This window comes from Anomalospiza imberbis, chromosome 10 (genome assembly GCF_031753505.1).
Source record: "Anomalospiza imberbis isolate Cuckoo-Finch-1a 21T00152 chromosome 10, ASM3175350v1, whole genome shotgun sequence".
Taxonomy (NCBI): Eukaryota; Metazoa; Chordata; class Aves; order Passeriformes; family Viduidae; genus Anomalospiza; species Anomalospiza imberbis.
The window spans coordinates 17070652-17090190 of record NC_089690.1 but is presented as its reverse complement, the minus strand read 5'-3'; the positions used below and the strand labels follow the sequence as shown (position 1 = coordinate 17090190).

Genomic DNA, 19539 nt, shown 5'->3' with positions numbered 1-19539 from the left:
ACCGTGTACAATATAGATGTAGTATATAGGTACTAATGTGGGTTTTGGATAACTTACCTGAATTGCATCTCCAAATCTTTTTGAATGTTGCTAATATTTGCTACTAAAATCACTGTATTACTTATTTAGAGAAATGAGAATCAGAGTGAGAAAAAGAAAATATACTAAAGTACTAGAAGAGAGGATACTAAAGTTCTTACTGTAACTGCAAATCCCACCAGTGACTCATGTTTTATAAACCTTAAAATGAGTTTCATTTCTGTATAATAAAAATTAATTTATACATGGAAGGCAGTAAGTACACCTATACAATTCTTAGACGATATGGTGTTTATTCCCCTCAGGTGGCTGAGGGGAATATTCCCCAGCTGGCTGAGCTGTGGGACTGAGTCTGTGGGTCCAGGACCACCTCTTGCCCTGCAGCAGGCATGGGTGCTCCTTGGAATCACAGCACGGAGAGAAAACCAGGAGATAGGCCATCTGTTGTGCTGCCAATGCTAGCTCCAACAGGTGCATGTTTGAACAAATATTTGATATTGCCCAGGAAATACAGAGGGGTTTGTGTATATGTTTCCGTGCCAAACTAGTCCTCTACACACAGCAGTGAGAATACAGCAGGGCACAGATTTTTGTTAGTTCTCTTCCCCTAGGCCTGGCTTTGACCAGGCTTTGGCTCATGAGGCAGCTTTTGAGAAGAGACCAGGTTTATTATCCGTGAGGCCACAGAGGAGTCACTGGTGGTGTGGGACAGAAAGGCTGTGGAGACAGAAAGGCTGTGGGAGGGCAGAGACAGCACAGGGCTGGTGGGAGGGCTGCGATTGCCAAAAAACCAGCAGTTCTGTAGCCTGGTGCAGGGCTTTGGCCCAGATTTTGATGTGCTGAACACACTCTGAGGATCAGAGACAGAGCCGTGAGAACAGTGCCTTAGAACCACCACACCAAGAGCAAAACCCTCCCTGCCAGACAGGCACAGAGCCCTGGCTCAATACACAGTCCCCTGCAGCATCCCACAACCCCTGCACCAAACAGCAGCAATGAGGTGGTGGCACAGGGCTTTCAGCATCCACAGGGCTGCCTCTGCCAGTTTGGCTGATGGAGGACAGAAGCTCATCTTTATCAGGGGGAGAGGGGTTTTCCCCAAATAGTTCTTCATTGAGTTCCCTCAGGACTCTGAAGCCACTCAAATCTCTCACTGTACGAATAATTATTTAAAAAATAAACCTAGGAAATGAGATAACTCTGCCAAGCACCAAACCCCATGAATTCATGGCACCAATCACTGCGTTCCTGTTAACATCCCTGCTGCTGTCCTTCCCTCTCAGATAGGCTGGGTGGCTGCAGACACAGCCTGGATGATGGCAGCCCCATGAAGGCAGCTTCACCTCCTGCTTCTTGTCAGGCCTCTGGCAGCAACTCCCAGCTCAGTAACAGTCGAACGGAAAGTGCTGCTTCTCCCTACAAACCTCCTGTCCTTGGGTAAGGGTGGCTATCGACTCCACCATTTCTACTCCTGCTTTGCTAAGGGCAGTTTTAAGAAACCTTTGGCAAGAAACCTCCTCTGCTTTTGTCGCTCTCCCGGCTCTTTGCTCTCCGGAGGTTGGGTCCCGATGATCCCAGCCGTGCCAGGCAGTGTCCAGCCGGGGCCCCAGCAGCGGGAAGCGGGACGGGGGACCTGCCGTGAGCTGCCGTCGTGCGGGCGATGCCGTGGCCCCGGGATGCTCCTCGGCATCACTCGGAATTCCCGACACAGCCGCAGCTGCGGGGAGCGCGCCTCTTCTGCGGAAAACAGCCGAGCCCGGGGGGGCGCGGAGGGGACCCGGCACCGCACCGCTCGGCACCGCACCGCTCGGGGCCGCTCCGAGCGCCGGCGGCGCGTCCCTGCCCGCGGCCACCGAGTGCCACCGGCTGCCACCGGCTGCCACCGCCGCGGGCGAGCGCGGCGGGGCCGGGCCTGGCCGGGCCGCCGCCCCCCGGGCCGGCAGCGGGCGGCGCGGCGGGACCGGCGGCAGCGGCAGGATGGTGAGCGGGGCGGCGGGGCGGGCCGGGACAGACAGACAGACAGACAGACTGCTGCTGCCGGGGACCGACAGATAGACAGGTAGCTCCTGCTGGGGACAGATATGCAGACAGGTAGCCCCTGTCATGCACAAACAGCTGCGGCCGGGGACAGACGGGCAGCCCCTGCCGGGGACGGAGAGACAGACAGACAAACAGACGGGCAGCCCCTGCCGGGGATAGACAGACAGACAGACGGGCAGTCCCTGCCGGGGACGGAGAGACAGACGGGCAGCCGCTGCCGGGGACAGACAGACGGGCAGCCCCTGCCGGGGACAGACAGACAGACAGACGGGCAGCCTCTGCCGGGGACAGACAGACAGACGGGCAGCCCCTGCCGCTGGCCCCCAGGCCGAGAGCAGGGGCTGAGCCCTGCTGCCGCCGTGCCGGGACAGGGTGCTGACCCGCAGGCTGTGGGGCACTCGGACCGCCCCGCTGGGGCTGTCGCGCTCCGCCAGCGCTGCTCGGCCGCTGTCTCGGCGCTCCCCCGGTCCTGGCGGAGCGAGCGCAGCAGCGCGGCACGGCCGGGTCCCCGCGGCTGCGGCAGCCGGGCGGGGATGCTGTGCCCGCGCCGCAGCGCCCGGCTCCGGCTCCGGCCGCAGCCGCGGCACAGGGCACCCCCGGCCTGCCCTGCCTCGGTCCTTCTCTGCAAAACACCACTGACTGCTTGCTCTCCCGTGCTGAATGCTTGTGAAACGCTGAGGAAAACGCTGCGCTGTTTACTATAGATAATGGCTGTCCAACACTATTACTTTCTTTTTAGGCCGTCAAGCATTATTACTTTTTCTCTTGCAATATAAAATTAGCAGGGGAATCTGAAATACAAAAAGGTGGTGTGTTGGGGCAGCGTTTGAAAAACCAGTACATCTTCTCCATGTTCATATATTTGCTTTTGCAGTATGGATTTATAAACACGTGCCTGAAGTCTTTGGTGGTTGAAAAGTATGGTGAAGAAACATGGGAAAAATTAAGGTAATGTGTTCCCCCATAAATGTAGTGCATTGAAAGAAAGTGCTCAGCAATTCAGCAGCAGGGGATATAATTTCTTATTGGTAAATGGTAGCTGATGTGTATCTCAAGTAATTATTAGGAGTAACTAAAAGGGCAAAAGCAAGAGTTTCTCGCCTTGTAACACTTCATCCTCTGATACTAATTTGTCCCAATTAATTTGTCACATCAGATAATTAAAGATGACATTTAATCTTATAGACAATTTTGCAATAGACTTGCTGGCTCACTGTGACAATATCGAGAAGTAATTACACTGAAAAGATGTCATCCTTAATATAAAGTCATTTTAATTCTAGTACTCAGAAAAGCAGCTAAATCATAGACTCATAGATCTCATTGGAACTCATAGGTTCCAATTCCCCTGCTATGAGCAGGCAACCTTCCACTAGACCAGATTGCTCAAAGTCCCATTCAATCTGGCCTTATTATCATCTCTGGTTTTGTCTTGTTTTTATGAGCTGTATGGTATTTCCAAGATACATAAATGATACGTAGGTGCCATATAAACCCTCCACCATTATAATCCCTCCACCATATTATCATCCACTGAAGCCAATATTAAAAAAATCAGCAGGTTTGGGAAGCCCCAGGAGCTTGATATTGTGGCCACATTGAACAACAAACCAGTAGACAAACCTAGACTCCACTTGCTCAAGCACCCCACAGTATGATGTCCTAATCCTTGAAAAAGTTTACTGTAATACCATAATGTGAAGTAGCAGAAATGGTGAGGTGGACACCACCATTCAGCCATGTTAAAGCAATTTAATGAATTTAAAGCAATTTAATATTAAATTTACATCATTAGGTGAAGTAGTGTGTTCCAATATAACGCTTGAGGGAGGTTGAGGAGTGCATTCACAGTAAACAGTACTTAAGAAATGCCAGATGGGTCACCCAAGCATGTTGCATTTACAGCACTGCTGAGACAAGAATATTGTCTTCTCTGTTGTAGGCTGCAGGCTGGAGTCCAGGATTCTTTCTTGACTTTTGAGGTTTACAAAGATGAGATCACAATGCAGCTTGTCGACAAAGCCTGCAAAGTATTAGGTATGTGTTAGCATGCCTCAAAAATGGATCATCCTGGGTCAAGCCTGAGACTGCAGCCCAGATTTTGTCTCCTGTGCCCTTGAGAATGTCTTACCTTTGTTGCAAATTTTCTGCCTTCAATCTTAATCCATGTGACAGCAATCCAAGAACTTCCAAACCTTTCTTATTCCTTAACGTATCTTTATTTTGCCAGGTGTTCCTGCTGACACTGTTCTGAGGGAGTTTGGAAAGTATTTCTTTGAATTCTGTAAGCGCTCAGGCTATGACCACATGCTGAGGACACTGGGTGGAAATCTCTATGAGTTCATAGAGAACCTGGATGCACTGCACAGCTACCTGTCCCTTTCTTACCAGGCAAGTCCAAGTAGTAACTGCTGAGCAGGTATGGATGGACTCTGCCAGAGTTCATAACACAAGGAACAGCATCTCACAGGTGTGAATAAATAATTGAAAAAGTCACCAAAGCATGTTCTCTTCTGCTCTGTTCTGAAACAGATTACTCCAAATGTTAGGACAATTTCTAAAAATTATTGGTTTTGACTAGTCCCCAACATTAGGAATGATTTACTACATTGGCTCTAATGCATAGCAGATTTTTATTCACGGGTGAGAATATTTAATTTTCTGTTTTTCAGCTTATTTATATTACAGTTTATATTATGAAGGCATGAGATGCTTTTGTACAAGTGGAATTTATCAGTCTAATTTTTGAAAAAGTAGACTTTTCCAGAGAAAAAGATATTGAGATTTTGGTTTTGGATTTGTTTTTTTCTTCAGGAGATGAATGCACCATCTTTTAGAGTAGAAAAGAATGAAGATGGGTCAATGCATTTACATTACTATTCAGACAGAAGAGGTCTGTGCCATATTGTGCCAGGTAATGAGACTTAATGCAGAGTACAGTTCTGTGCAAAATATATACAGAGTAATCATATATTTGCAGGTGCACTCAGAGTTTAGTATCGTTTTTCAGATGAGGCTTGGCCATGGAATTTAAGCTTGGTAGGGTTCAGTGTCCAGACTCTGAACTCAATATTTCCCTACTGCCTGATCCCTCCTAGCTCCCAGTAAATTTCATCAAAATTTGATGAAATTTTGGATATGACAACCCAGGCCATAAATGTCCATTCTTGCTATAGAATTCCCTCCCTGGAAGAAGAATTCAAGTTCATGGTGTGTATTGTGTCTAACTGTTTATTAATTCTCAGTGACTTGTGCTTTTGAAATTACCATGCAGTAGAAAGTCAGGTTGAGTTGAAGACATTCATCCACCCTGTAGTACATCCAGTCTGTGAAACGCCTACTGAACACTGCTCCAAACTGAATCTTTACCAGCATTTACCAGCATCTCCAGAGCTGTGCTTGTGCAAGCATTAGGGAGCTATAGGTCTGTAAGAGATGATCATATTCCTTTCTTTCATAAATGATGCTGAACTTAGAAGTTCATCAAAACTTCCCCCTTTGTCAAAACTTACTTCATATTGGAAGCACAGAATTATTTGGAATTTTGGACAGAGCTTTTGATGTCATTTTGATGTCCAGTATTTTGCCTAACACCTGACCAGAAATGAGAGAACTGATTGTGCATCTGCATGAAAGATACTTCCTTCCTTTCAAAATACAATATTCTTCAATGACTGAAATAGATTGTAGAGCAGAATCTCTTTAGACTCCCTGCACACTTTGGGTTGATGGGAATTCGTATTATTGCTCTATGGTTACTTGAACACGTTCTTCAGCTGTCCTGCTGAGCTGCTCCTGGTTGAAAATCAGCCAAGGCAAAAGCAGCAGTAACTTTGAAGCTGACCTCCTATGAGCATATTCTCATCATGGCAGCTGTAGCAAGGACGACATGTGTTGCTTTCTTCTTCCAGAGTTCTTTGGGAAAGTGATTTCTGAAACAGTGAAATTCCACTGTGGGCCCTCTAAAAGAGGAATTGAAAACATTTTGTTCTTGGAAATACCTTGTCTTTTGTTTCCCCTTCAGGAATCATCGGTGCAGCAGCCCTGGATTTTTTTAACATTGAGATTTCAATGAAAATAGTCAATCAAACAGAAGAAGAGGAAAGAACTGGGAAAAAAGAACACATTGTTTTTCTTGTCACTCAAAACCCTCTCTTTCCGTGCAAGGAAATAAATGAATTTTCTTCCTCGTCTCAATGTCTTGTTGACTCTGAAAAACAAATTGAGAACCAACTGAATAAAGAGGTATTTTAATATTCATTATCACCACATTACTAAAATATATTTAAAATAAAAACACCCTTGAATTTCCCTTTGGATTTATTTCAACAGGACCTTGGAAAAGCCAAGAATGCAAATGGAGACAGAGGAAACTCTGTTTGTCCTGTTAAGAAAAGTCATTGGAAAACATTAAGAGGAATAATCACATTAGGGAAAGGTGAGAGATCATTCAGAGAGAGCTTGTCATAATTTCTGAGTGTCTTCAGCTGGAAAGTCAGTAAGCCTCCCTATCCCCACCCACCCATCCATTTTGAAGTTACCATTTATATTTCCTCTGCAACTTTTCAAAATGTTTGTGGTTAAGTTTCTTTCAGTTTGACATTGATGATCAAAGAAAAATTGCAGATAATAAGCATGCTTAGTAATGACAGATACTTAAGTGGAATATGACCTGTCACTTTTGTCTCTTAAACAGGGTTTTCATCTGAAAAGTGTTCTTCTATAAAATGCCACTGTGTGGTGAATTTGATTCTTCATTCTCATGTCACTTGGTTTAAGATGCTGAATTTAAAAGTGTGTTTTTTAACTTGGTAGATACTGCTCCTTTCCAAAATTATCAACTGTAGTAAATTTTGGAAGCCAAATTACATCCTCCACTACCAAAAGTCTACTGCTAATCTTGTAATCTCTGTTCTTGTCTTTATGTATTAGATGTTTATATATGTTTATAAAATGGAAGGAATTTTTCAGTTAGGATCTTTTGATTCCCCAAAAGGAATGAGAATCTAGGTCAGTATTGCCAAGATGACTGCATTCTGGGATGAGAGAAAAATTGAACCTGGTATCACCTGCTGCAGTGTCACATGCATTACAAGGGTAGATATGCTAAGTAAGAAATTAATATATATTCAAAATAAAATTTTAGACTAGCATTATTACTAAAAAAAAATCTTTAGTGATAGGTGTGAGTTATTAAGAGCCAGACTTTGATAAAATACAAACCCACACTGACTTCCCCTGAAGCAGTAAGAGGTCTAAAAGCTAGGTTCTAAGTTTGCAATATTTTGCACCAATCTCCTGAGTGACTTGGACATTTGTTCTCAGCAGAGCTTACTGGAATAACTATCATAGCCACCTTCAGGGGGAAAGAGATTACTGGAAGTTATCATCTTTTTGATTCTGGTGGGTTACAAGAATCCAAGTTTATTCCATGAAGATCAAAGGTTTTGGGTGCTTCATTGAAAAGATGAGCTTTTTTGATATTTTACCCACTGTATTCCTTTTACAAAAATATCTGCTAGTAAGCACAAACTACTCTGTAGATTTGTGATCATTTTGTAAAAAATCTCAGGGTAAAGTAAAATAGAAACCAAACAGTAATTCTGTCTCTGCTATAGACATTGTACATATGGTTTATTGTATAGGAGACTAAAACCCAGATCACACTGGTTTTTTTCTCTTAGCGTTCTTTAGTAGCTGGCAAAGTGTATTAAATCCACTTCTGTGCATGTTTTTGTGGGATGTGCCTGTGTTATATTGCTATGGTATCTGCAGATTCACAGAGAAGTAACATCTACATTTGTTCATCTATTCTTATTTTTTCAACATAATTTCAGGCATCTAGTGCTCTGTGTTTTTTGTGTGCTTAAGTTTTAAACACTCAGCCAACTCAGATTAGTTGCTGATCAGCTATGGATTACACTGCAGAGCATTTAGCACAGATGTGTTTACATTTCTGGGCCCACACACTGTTTCCTTTGTCTTCACTCACTATGATACAGGGTCCTTTCTCACTGAGTGATAAAAAGTCATGCTGATTGGTTTTATGAAGTGCAGCCTGATTTAAAAACTACACATTTGTCTCACCACAGGTAAGCTCCTGAGAGGATTTGATCCTGTTTATCCCAAGAGCCTCTGGATTGACACAAAAACATTTTGCAATGGACTTCCTTTTCATATGGTTTTTGACAAAGAGGTAGGACAAGCATGTGGTCAGAGCCCTTAGTTTGCATAAACCTCAAAGTAATTTCCCTTTGTTTTGACTGTCCTACAGTTCTCTGCTGCAGGTGCTGTGTGTGTGAGTACAGAGTGTGCAGAGTACGCTCACTTATAGGATTTGCACAAATACTCTGTACAGAGGCATGCTCTCTATCACTGCAGATAGGAATCTCCTTTGAATTCATTGAGTGTCCCATGTCTGAAACATCTGCAGATATGCCAGCAAGGTTTATTGCAGCAGTCTGTTACCAAATAGTGAGCGGAATTTTTCAAGATTTCTGGTCACGTTCCTGTCCCTGGATATACCGGAGACATGTCCCACCCTTTAAACTGGCTTTGCATTTCAGTTTCCTGCTCTCCTCCCAGTTACTAATCTGTCCCAAGGCTTTGAGGGCTTTGCTGGCAGCTGAGGCTCCATGTGCTTCCTGAGTCTACTCCTACATGCTTCTGCTGGGAAAGCCCAGCTGCTACTGCATCAGGCAGCAGGCAGCCCCACTGGGACCCAAAAATCTCTTTACCTTCTGGGGCAGGACTGAGTCTCCTCTCCTGTGCACACGCCTCTGCAGCCCCTTGGCAGGGCTGCCCTCTGGCTGGTTCCCAGCTTGCCTGGGTTCCCACCAAGCTGCAGGTCCTCCTGCTCTGAACCCTGTGGAGAGAATATTGGCTTAAGACAGGAGCAAAGAAAGGAGAAGCTGAGGATGGGACAGCAGAAGAGCATTGAATACATTCCCCTCAGGGAACATGTTTTGGTATCGTGCTGATTGAGATTCCAGAGCATATAATCTGCTTCATGCCGCTGCCCACATCAGCCAAAATAAACCTTTCAAGAGGACCAGTATGCCTAATTTAATAAAATTACTAGTGTGCAAAGAAGAAAACTCCTACACCCATTACTGGTAGCCAGGTCAGGTCTTCAATAACCAATGACAAGCAGAGAAAAAAATGTTTCTGTAGAATTTAAGAGCTCAGGTATGGTCAGCAGAGTAAAGGAAAATTACTAAACCATTACACTTCATTAAGAGAAAGTAACCCATGGCATCTCTTAGAAAATTAATATTTGCCAAGGCATTTTATGCCACAGTTATTTTCATTTTGGAATACAAGACAATGGTATTTCAAATTTTCTCCTGTAAGGCTGTTAGTGAGGCCTACACAAATGCAAGCAGGGATAAGAGCAGGTAGTTTTGGGGGTTTTTCACAACTGACAGGAAGGAACATTTTAATAACAACATTCCTCTCTTGGGGCTCTGTCTTGCTATGAAGAGCATGCATTCAGGGCTGTGTAGTACTACTCTGACAAGGTAGAAACTTTGCTCAGAAATAAGCCACGTGCTCTAGAAAGGCTAAGCATGTGGAAATGTATGAACAGTTGCTTGGTCTGAACCCAAAGGGACACAAATTGTAACATTGGTCTATATTTTTTTTTAAGCTCAAAGTGAAGCAAGCTGGGGTGAGCATTCAGAAGATTGTACCTGGCCTTCAGACCATGGGCATCTGCTTGGATCAGTACTTCAGGATCGTTCACCCAGAAGTACCCTTCACCATCTCCAGCATTCAGAAATTCATCAACAGCCAATTTGTTTTCCAGACTCGGAGAGAGATGATGCCTGAGTCATGGAAAGAACGGCCAATGCTAGAGCTAAGAGGTACTTCAGTGTTTTCAATAGCATAAGTGCTCATATTAAATCAGGAATTACACTGAGGTGCACTCCTGACCTCACTCAAGTCCTATAAATAGCCTTTGGGCAGTGAGGAGATTAGATGGTTCTGTTTAGAGAAGCAGTAGATGCTTGTACACAAATTCTGCTATCACCTTACCAGATTTTGAAGGCTTTCAGGCAGAAGCAACAACTCTGCTCCTATTTGAAAGGCTTAGAAATATGGTGATTTTCTGATGCTGCAAAACCCACATGTGAATACATGGTTTGTTTTTAATTTATGCCTTTGAGGGGAGTTATTTGCTACTGACTGGGTTTCCAATGTGATTAAAAATAGATTAGTTCTCTGTGCTTTTATTTTTCATAGCACATTTTCAGGTTCTAATTTCTGTCTTCACACACCCCCCCAAAGCCACGTAAGAGAGTTTACCAGTTAAAATTATTGCAGCAAAAAAGATACTGTATTTGCTTTATTTTTACTGAGAGGACTGAATATGGGATGATCCTCTGCTTGGTATAATTAACTGTAATAGCATTTAGTTTAATTGTTATGTGACTTCAGTTTTTCTTTTCTGAACTATGTAATGTGACCTAATTTTCTCTTGTCTCCTTTCACCTTTATGTAATAAGTGTCAAATCTTGTTTTCCTGAGATTCAGAAAAAAAAATAAGCATTTAGGGACAACCTTGAGAAAAGTATGCTACCAAAACAAGGAACTTTGACCAGTCATGGGTACAATTGTACTTTCTCTTATGCTCTAGGGGTTAGTTCACATGTATTTCTGATGCTTCAATCCTCTTAGTTTTAAAGCTGTTCATCCAGTAGTCCTGGGGATGAAGTGAGGGAGAAAGAAAAAAATAGGAATTCCTAGATTGCTGTTTAGAAAACAATGATGCTTTTGAAGTATAACAATAACAATAACAATAATAATAATAATAATACCTCTACCAAAACAAAAAAAACCTAGATTCCCCACCAAAAATCCCTTTTACTTTTATTTTTGTTGCTGCTTATTTAGATTATGATAGTAACTGAAAGCTCCAGTTTCCAGGGAAGAAAGTGCCATTGACTTTACTGGGACACAAACAATGCACTGTGAAATTAAACTTCAAATGTTTTCTTAATCACTGTGAGTCTCAGTTCCCCTGTGCATGATTCTGACTGGCTGGCTTTGGGAACAGCCCAAGAATTAGGAGAAGAGGAGGTGAAAATGTGGAGAGGAGCAGAAAGGTGAGGAGAGATGTTGTGAGCACTGGAGTTCCTCATGAGGAGGAGGAATTTCAATCCTAATTGGGCTCTGCCCAGCACCTGCAATGAGGGAGTGACTGTTTCCTGGGTTCCAAAGTTTTGTTATCAGCTCCTCTGAGCAAGTTCACCTTGAATTCCTAGGAAATAAATTCCTGTGATCATCCAGACCCTACAGAAACCCACTGACCTTAGAACTCATCCCCTAAAAGTAACACCAGTAATGCTGAGCACCCTGTGAAAGGCCACACAGCTGAAAAGCCTTACCAATGCTTGTTCCACACAGGCCAGATGATGTGGATGGAGTCCCTGCAGTGCATGCTCTACCTCTGCTCACCTCTGCTTCGCACTCTGCACGAGCTGGAAGAGCGGCAGATGCACATTGCAGACATCGCTCCTCACGACGTGACCAGGGATTTGATCCTCCTCAATCAGCAGCGACTGGCAGAGATGGAGCTCTCCAGCCAGCTGGAGAGGAAGAAGGAAGAGCTGCGGATCCTGTCGAAGCACCTGGAGGAGGAGAAGAAGAAGACTGAAGCTCTGCTCTATGCTATGCTTCCCCAGCACGTGGCCAACCAGCTGAAAGAGGGGAAGCGAGTTGAGGCAGGTGAATGAACAGGATGCATTTGGGATGTGTGATTTGTGCAACAGGGGGTGGTGATAGAGAGACTGGGGTGCTGGCACAGCCCCTTTGCCACTGCCCTGGAGTCCATCCTCTACTTGGTGACATCCATGCATAGGAGGATGATCACAGACCCTTAATTTTGCTGATAATAAAAATTAGGCTATTCTTTCAAAGAAAGCTTTGGAAGCTCTTTGCCAAAATTGTTCCTTAGGTGGTGAAAGGTGGTAGTAGCTGGCCATTCAGTGAACAAAATTCAGTGTTTCAGTATTAATCTGAGATTTTTGTTTTAACATGGGTATCCAGGAAAATGAGGCCTCAGAAGTGAAGGGAATAAAGCAAGTGGTCTTTGCTAGAAAATTCTCCTAGTACCTCTATGCTATTTATAAATGTAGGATCATGATGATTCCCACTGTTATTAAGGGTAGCAAGAATAGGCTTAAATTCCCTTTAGTAAGCACATAAATGAAATTAGGGATAACGAGTTAAGTCTTTTCTGTATATGGTGCATTCAGATGTTTGGGTTGTTTGAGATGTGCAATTATTCCTGTATTGATACACTCTTACACTGACACCTCTCCTTCACCTCAGCAGCTGTGTGTGTTTATTACAACTGAGAGGCCATAGAATGATCTTTCCAAACAAGTCCCAAACAGATACTGTGATTGTCCAGCCATTAGAAATACCACTGCTCTTTCTGCCCACAGGAGAGTTCAAGGAGTGCACTATATTGTTCAGTGATGTGGTGACCTTTACCAACATTTGTGCCCAGTGTGAGCCTATTCAGATAGTTCTCATGTTAAATTCAATGTACCTGAGATTTGACAGACTGACCACAGTGCATGATGTGTATAAGGTAGGTAATGATCAAAAAAGGCTGCAGAAATTTTTGCTGTTTTTTGTTGTTGTTGTTGTTTGGGTTTTTGTTTGTTTTGGTTTTAAGTGTATTTAAATCCTCTTCACCATAGCATGGTTGTTGGTTAAACCATAAAATATTATCTATTTCTAGTGGCCACACAAACTGAAAAACAGGGAGAAGTGGACATTATTGGACAGGAACACAACTTCTCTCATAGGCTAAAGTCTCTTTCCACAATGCTAATGCCAGAATGGCTCTTCTTTCATATATCTCTCTCTCCCTCCTTTCTCAAATGCCTATCCAGTATGAATAATTTGCCTAGTTCTTTTATTTGAACCTCTTCTAAACAGGTCACTTTGTCATTTTCTCTTTTGGTGGGAAATAGCATTATAGGCAATACCCAGACAATAGCTAGACTTCTGTTTCATGGAGATCTTCAGCATTGGTATCATCTCCTGCTAACCCCCACAGAGCATCAATTAGACCTGGACTGTACATGTGGTCTCCAAACTGTGCTGGAAAGATCAGAGCCCTGGCTGGCCTATAATAGTAGTGTTATTAACACTTCTAGAGGTACCAGATTTGATGTGCTGAAGAACACTTCCTGAGTTTCTGTCTGTCCTCAGCTCATTCAGTATTTAGGAAGGCAGAAATAGTAAAGGGTGAAATCCAAATCTCATTTATTCTTTGCTCAGGCAAGGCTTGCAGTTCATCCCACAATAAATTGTACTGGGAAATCAGAAGCGTTTCTTCCTTGGCAAGGAATGTGTATTCAATAATTGAAGAATCCAGGATATGGCCCACAGATTTCAGGATGAATTAGCATCATATTCTATCTAAATCATCCATCATAAGTAAATGATCTGTCACTATAATAATCTCCTTTTGAAGCCTGTATATAACTCCTATTAATATTGAAGGAAGTTACTGGGGTACAGAGAGCAAGGATGAGATTACTATTGCAGGGAATTGAGAAAGCAATGAAATAGTGACATTGATCAAAGAAACTTGGCCCAAGCTTATAAACATCTGAAGTTATGAATAAATCTTGTTAAATTAAATCTTCTGCTATGGCTGAAAAATAATTAGGGTATCTATTTGCAGTAGTAGCTTTTTACAGTTGTTTTGAATTTGTTACAGAAAATTTCTGGCATCACTGTGGGTTTGGCTGTCTGATAGAAAGCATGGACAGGAACACATTCTTTGAGATTGAAGCGCAGAACTGTTTTAAGTAATTGTGTTAATGAACAAACCCAAATACTAAATTACATTTCCACTCTCCTATTCATGTTAATTTTTAAGAAAGCCAATTAGTCTACTCTAAAAGGTCTCTTTTTTACTGATGATAAATGGGTCAGTGAAACCTCATAAGAGCAGTTAAAAAATTTCATTATCATGTAGTATGCTTTTACAGTGGATTTTGAACATTTAAGGATTCTCTGTTTCAAACAGGTCTGTTCTATTCCCAGCAAAATTTCTGGTATGAGAACAAAATGCAAAGTATTTCTCAGGTACTTTAGCATGTATTTCAAGGAGACTGGATGCCTGAAGGAGGACAAACCCTTCAGCATTTGCCTCAAAGGCTGCAGCTGTTGTGGGAAAACAGCTGGTTGTAGGGAAGGATGCTCCCAAATTATTTAGCTCACACTCTGTTCTGTGAGATCCTTGAGACTGGAGGTTCCTTAATTTTGTGTGAACCCCTTAACCATAATCAACAGTGAATGGGTTCCCTTGCTTTATTGGGACTTTTAAAAAACAAATCTCTCTCAAACAAGAAATACGCTTTTAGCACCAGTTGTGAATTAGAGCTAATTAACAGCACTCATCTCTCAGGTAACCTCCTGGCTCAGGAGGCTGTGCCTCGGGCTAGCTCTTTGCATATACCCAGGTCTGCCCTGGGTAAGAGGAAGGCAAACAGTCTGACACTTGCACAGCAGCCCTTTCTCCTTAGGGTCTCTCACACTGATACCTAAAGTGGGTCAAGTGAGCAGGGACAGAATGTGATGAAATTTTTAGTGTGGAGTGAAGGAAAGGATCTCCATCTCAAGGAAACTCATGTGTGCTAAAGCTTTCCAGTGACTGGAGGCATTTCTAAGAGAAAGGGGCAGTTCATGCAGATGAGAAGAGCCCTGAAGAGCAAAACACCAACCTGAGTGAGATGCACCTGGCATGCTCATGTGCTTGTCCCTCTCAATTAAAGGTGGAGACGATTGGAGATGCCTACATGGTGGTAGGGGGGGTCCCTGTGCCTGTACCCACTCACGCAGAGCGAGTTGCTAATTTTGCCTTGGGCATGATAATGGCAGCCAAAGGAGTACAGAACCCAGTTTCTGGAAATCCTATCCAAGTAAGTTAACACAAAGGTGCATGTGTGTCTGTCTGCTTCTTGTGCTGAGCTTCTGGTTAATGTATTGCAGCAGCACCTCAAAGAGCTGCTTCTGACTCCTCTTTGCCTTTGGGCAAGGCCCACGTGGGCACATTTCCATGAGGAGCCTCTCCCTGTGGATATTTGATATCATACTGGTGTCCAGTGTTGTGTTGAGATGAACTTTTCGGTAGCTGGATAGCATTAAGAAAGATGTTAAATAACAAGTGACATTTTTGGGGGGTGTTTTATCTTTGTAAAGATTCGAGTTGGGATCCATACAGGTCCTGTCTTGGCGGGGGTTGTTGGAGAAAAGATGCCTCGTTACTGCCTGTTTGGAGACACGGTGAATATTGCCTCCCGGATGGAGAGCCACGGCGTCCCCAGCAAAATCCACCTGAGCTCCAGTGCCTATCAGTGAGTAACTCTGAGGGAAACCTTACCTGCTCAAGCCCATGCTAAAATCCACTGCCTTGGCAGCTGCACCTTTCAGTGTAGATCGTGCTTAGTCATTAATTTAAGCAGCTTGTAAAGGGAAGTCACTGCTTGTAAAGAGTCTTATTTTTTTCCTAATTATTCCAAATGTACTTATATATAGAAGCAGAGGTTTGAGAGTCTCCATCCTAGAGAGCAAAATATTACAAAAAATGGTGATAACTTATTTGGAAATACTGATAAATTAATGTAGGTGCTAGAAAGAACATTTAGAACATTTAATAACAAAAGGCTTAAAATCTCTGATTGAGCACCATAATTTGTAGTGAAACAGTTACATTTACACTTACTAAGGATTAACTGCATAAACAGCTATCCTCTTCATGCTGTAATTTACTTTCCAGAAACTCACGTTAGTAAAAAATTAATACTACATTTCCAAGAACTTTATGTATGCATAAAATGTGTATGCTAGAGTGGAAGCAAAGGTAACTTACAAAGGAAGGAGTACAACAACATTGTCTGGGCACATAGGAATGATGTTGGGAAAATGAGAACTCAGCTGGCATTGAAATGGGAAACAAAGTTCAAAGGCAGTCAGGGGAGCTCTGCAATGTTAGAATATAAATAGAAACATGGACCTGCTGTGGCAGGTGATTTAGTGACAGTGCCCTGAAGAAAGGCAGAGTTACTCAAGGCCTCTCTTGCTTTAGTCTGCACTGACGAGATCCTCAAGGTCCCTGCACCAAGACTCAGGGTACAAGGAGTAGGTGAACTATGAGTACTGGAAGAGGATCAGAGCAGGGCTCTTTTGAGACATCTCCATCTACAGAAATACATGGGAGCAGAAGGGATCTGAGGTAATGAGAGCTGGGTGATGGCACTGCAGAGCTGCTGGCTGTCAGCTCTGGCAGGCCATGACTGTCAGCACCGTAGCAGCTGAAGAAAGCTACAGCTGTATGGAAAAATGGCAAGGGTGACATGCTGAAACTGCAGGCTGATCAGCCTCATGTCAGTCCCAGAGAAAATCAAATGGCCATTTTTGGACACATGAAAAAGGCAATTGGGAATAGCAAGTATGGATGTAAAATAAGTCAATCATGCTTGACGGACCTGATTGCCCTCTCTGATGAAATGACTGGGGATAATTCTGTCTAGCTGATATTGGCTGCCTCAGTTCTTAATTTCTACTTACTGGTAAATAAGAGCCCTCCACCCTACTGAAGTATTTGACTATGTGATTCAGTAATTTTTGATCAGGCTGTATGTGTAATGCTATGAAAGCACAGCAGGCTTGAATAAACAGTTGAAACAAATCCTCAGTTGTTCACAAATTGAGACTCTTTTTCCCAGACTGTTGTGATTTGATCACTCAGCTCCTTGAAAACATCAGTGTCATTTTTACTTGTGTTGAATTTTCATGTGTCATTTTGCTTCTGATACTTTAGGTGCCTAAAATACAAGAATTTTGAGATTACTGAAAGAGGAGAAATAGAAGTAAAAGGCAAAGGGAAAATGCACACATACTTCCTCATTAGAAATAAATCTGCAACTGAGAATGAGATTATGGGAAGGCCAATGAAAGATTTAGATTCTGGCCATGAATCTCTTCAGTCCTTTCCAGAAGGCAAGACTGAAACTATACCAAGTTCTCATCAGCCAGGTAGAGTCAACTCAACACATATTCTCCTCCTTGAACAAATGAACATTAATTCAATCCAATTAAATGTCCTTTCGTATCCTTCTTTCAGCTACTCAGACTCAGCAAAAGAAGGACCAAACCCCAGCTATTGCAATGAAGTATGTTGATGGCCCCACAGATGCACAAAACAGCCTCAAAAGAAGAAATCAGATGAAAGCTGGAGATTTAACAGGTAGCTATTTAGTTACATCTCACAAAGACCACAGAACCAGAAGCAACTGAGGCTTAATCTTGCAAGTTCTCTATATTCATCTTCTAAATAACCATAGTTTTGTCAAGCCAGAGATTCATGCCAACATATACACATTACCCTTCTGCACAATCTTTAGGGCCAGACAAATTTCACCTTTGGAGCAATCCCAGGTGTTGGTTTGCACTAGTGAGAAAGAAGCTGAGAGAGCTGTCAAACCCCAGAGCCCTTCTGGGAGTGCAAATAGAATGGATAAACGTTAGACAGCTCTTCAGAGGGACAGACCCATGAACTGTTCATGTACACCTCTTTTTCTAGGAAAGATGTAGTTATGGGGGAGCCTTACCAACTCAAGAGAGACCTCAGCCCTGCCTGCTGCAGGAGTCAGAAGGATTTATTGCCATGCTCATGTTCTGTGACCTTCTCCTTTCTGTTCATTCTCCTTTGAAGTAGCTGATACTGAGATAACAGATTTGATGCCATAACAACCTAATCTAATGCAGCACGTCTTGTAGTTCTATTTATGTGTTTTGTAGATTTTAAACAGACTAAATATGTTGTCACTAATTACTAGAAAATATTTTACTGCCTTCCCTCCCACCTGCTTAGATGTGGTGGTTAATCTAGTATGTGGTGTGCTGACAAACAGAAACCTCTCTGGTCTTAAAAACTCACAGTGCAGGAGTGTTTCCTTTCAGGCAAAACGTGTGATTCCAAAAGCGATGGGGGTCTCCATGGCAACCAGCATGCAGATGATGGTCCTCGTCCTCCAAACCAGGGAAGAGTCAAACCTGCTGCTGAAGAGCCACAGAATAGAAATGTTCGCTCTAATTTTTGCACTTTACTCTAAGTTTCTTACTTTTACATTAAACAGAGAAATTTTATTATGATTTTGTGCATTTTGCTGTTATGGGACTGATTTTGTATCCGAGTAGCACATGATTTTGTAAAAAAAAAAAAAAAAAAAAAAAAGAGAAAAAAAGACATTTCATCACAGTTTTCAGTAAAAATAAAACAGTGGAGGAAATTTTTTTAATCCATCTACATGAGCCATATAATACTCCCAGCAGAGAAAGAAACCCTTGCAGGATACTTTGAAGATGCATTTTTGCATGATATAGATGAAGATTTTCAGCCTGTGCCACATCTTTGAATATCCTTGTGTAAAAATCATGTGTTGGTATCTGATGCAGCAATCGAGAAAGAGGTGACTCATCTAGCTAGAAATATTCCTACTCAAATGAGCACTTGCCATAAAAGAAACATTCCCTGAAGTGACCATCTGTCTTGACTCCAGCACAGCCAACAACTTCCCCATGTAAGGTTAGCAGCATTCCACCTACATTTTAACTGCAATAACAGCTTAATTTCTTAACTAATCTTTGGTTGGGTAAAGGCATTATGAAGTACAAGTACGGAATAGATCTAAAATAACCTGTATTTTTGCATCCTGAAGAGAGAATAATGTGTACTTGATAGCAGCCAACAGTAAAAAAGAGCGCCTGTGATCTCTGAACCAGCCATACATACCGTGCATAGAAGGACATGGAAATGGTAGAGTTACAAAGCATCAGATTTGTCACAACACTGAAGGACTGTTCAAGGCCTATAACCTATTTGAGACCTTCAAATGAGTTTCAAGTTTCTCATTTTTTCACCCCAGCTAGACAAAAAACCCAAAACATTCAGGACTGCAGAAGGAGACTGTCAGTGCTGGAATTAATGCTGCTAGTATCATGGAAAACAGCATTAGAGATCAACATTACCTGGGATCAGAGGCTGCTTAACTGAAATACTTCTGTGCTGATATATTCTTAGATTACGCCTGATCAAAAATGGGAGAGAAAAATTGAAGCTCATTTGTCAGGGATTTCAGAGAGAGGAGCAAAAATACAATGGACATAAAGGTTATAGACAACTTGGTGCATCATAAATTGTGCTCTAACTCCTATAAATGGAGCTTGGAATAGGTGGATGACTTTGACAGAAGATGTGCCCTGCACACTGATTTATTACCTTTGGCTGTAGATTCATTGACTAAGGATGCAGGCATGAGACCAATGTGAACTCTGGGCAAGAACTCACTGGAGAAGGTGATAATGTTACTCCTCTCTGGCAGTCTGGAGCATCATATTTCCACCTCTGTCTCTGCAGCAAGAGCGAGG

The 19539-nt window shown here is 42.7% G+C and overlaps 1 protein-coding gene and 1 long non-coding RNA gene across 3 annotated transcripts; one reads left to right on the top strand and one right to left on the bottom strand.

The window, feature by feature from the left end:
- The first annotated feature begins 1893 nt into the window (after positions 1–1893).
- On the top strand, positions 1894–18752 carry LOC137480064 (guanylate cyclase soluble subunit beta-2-like). Of its 2 annotated transcripts, none has more exons than XM_068200939.1 (16): positions 1894–2019; positions 2954–3027; positions 4022–4116; positions 4310–4470; positions 4894–4993; positions 6104–6324; positions 6412–6517; positions 8172–8275; positions 9728–9944; positions 11488–11808; positions 12531–12679; positions 14883–15029; positions 15310–15464; positions 16931–17145; positions 17234–17356; positions 18073–18752. In XM_068200939.1, exons 1-16 carry the CDS (start codon positions 2017–2019, stop codon positions 18222–18224), a joined length of 2343 nt encoding a protein of 780 aa, XP_068057040.1. In that variant the 5' UTR covers positions 1894–2016; the 3' UTR covers positions 18225–18752. The 2 variants fall into 2 exon arrangements, with proteins under 2 accessions (XP_068057040.1, XP_068057039.1); XM_068200938.1 differs by having other exon boundaries at positions 18052–18752.
- LOC137480065 (uncharacterized) lies at positions 3941–4402 on the bottom strand. Its single transcript, XR_011002689.1, has 2 exons — positions 4275–4402; positions 3941–4102 (listed from the first exon to the last, which is right to left on the bottom strand). It is a non-coding gene; the product is annotated as an uncharacterized lncRNA (long non-coding RNA).
- Positions 18753–19539: the final 787 nt, after the last annotated feature.

Coding starts and splice junctions, on each gene's coding strand:
- LOC137480064 (XM_068200938.1), top strand. Junction 8,276..9,727: donor ATATGGTTTTTGACAAAGAG/GTAGGACAAGCA, acceptor TTTTTTTTTAAG/CTCAAAGTGAAGCAAGCTGG. Junction 17,357..18,051: donor GAAAGCTGGAGATTTAACAG/GTAGCTATTTAG, acceptor AAAAACTCACAG/TGCAGGAGTGTTTCCTTTCA.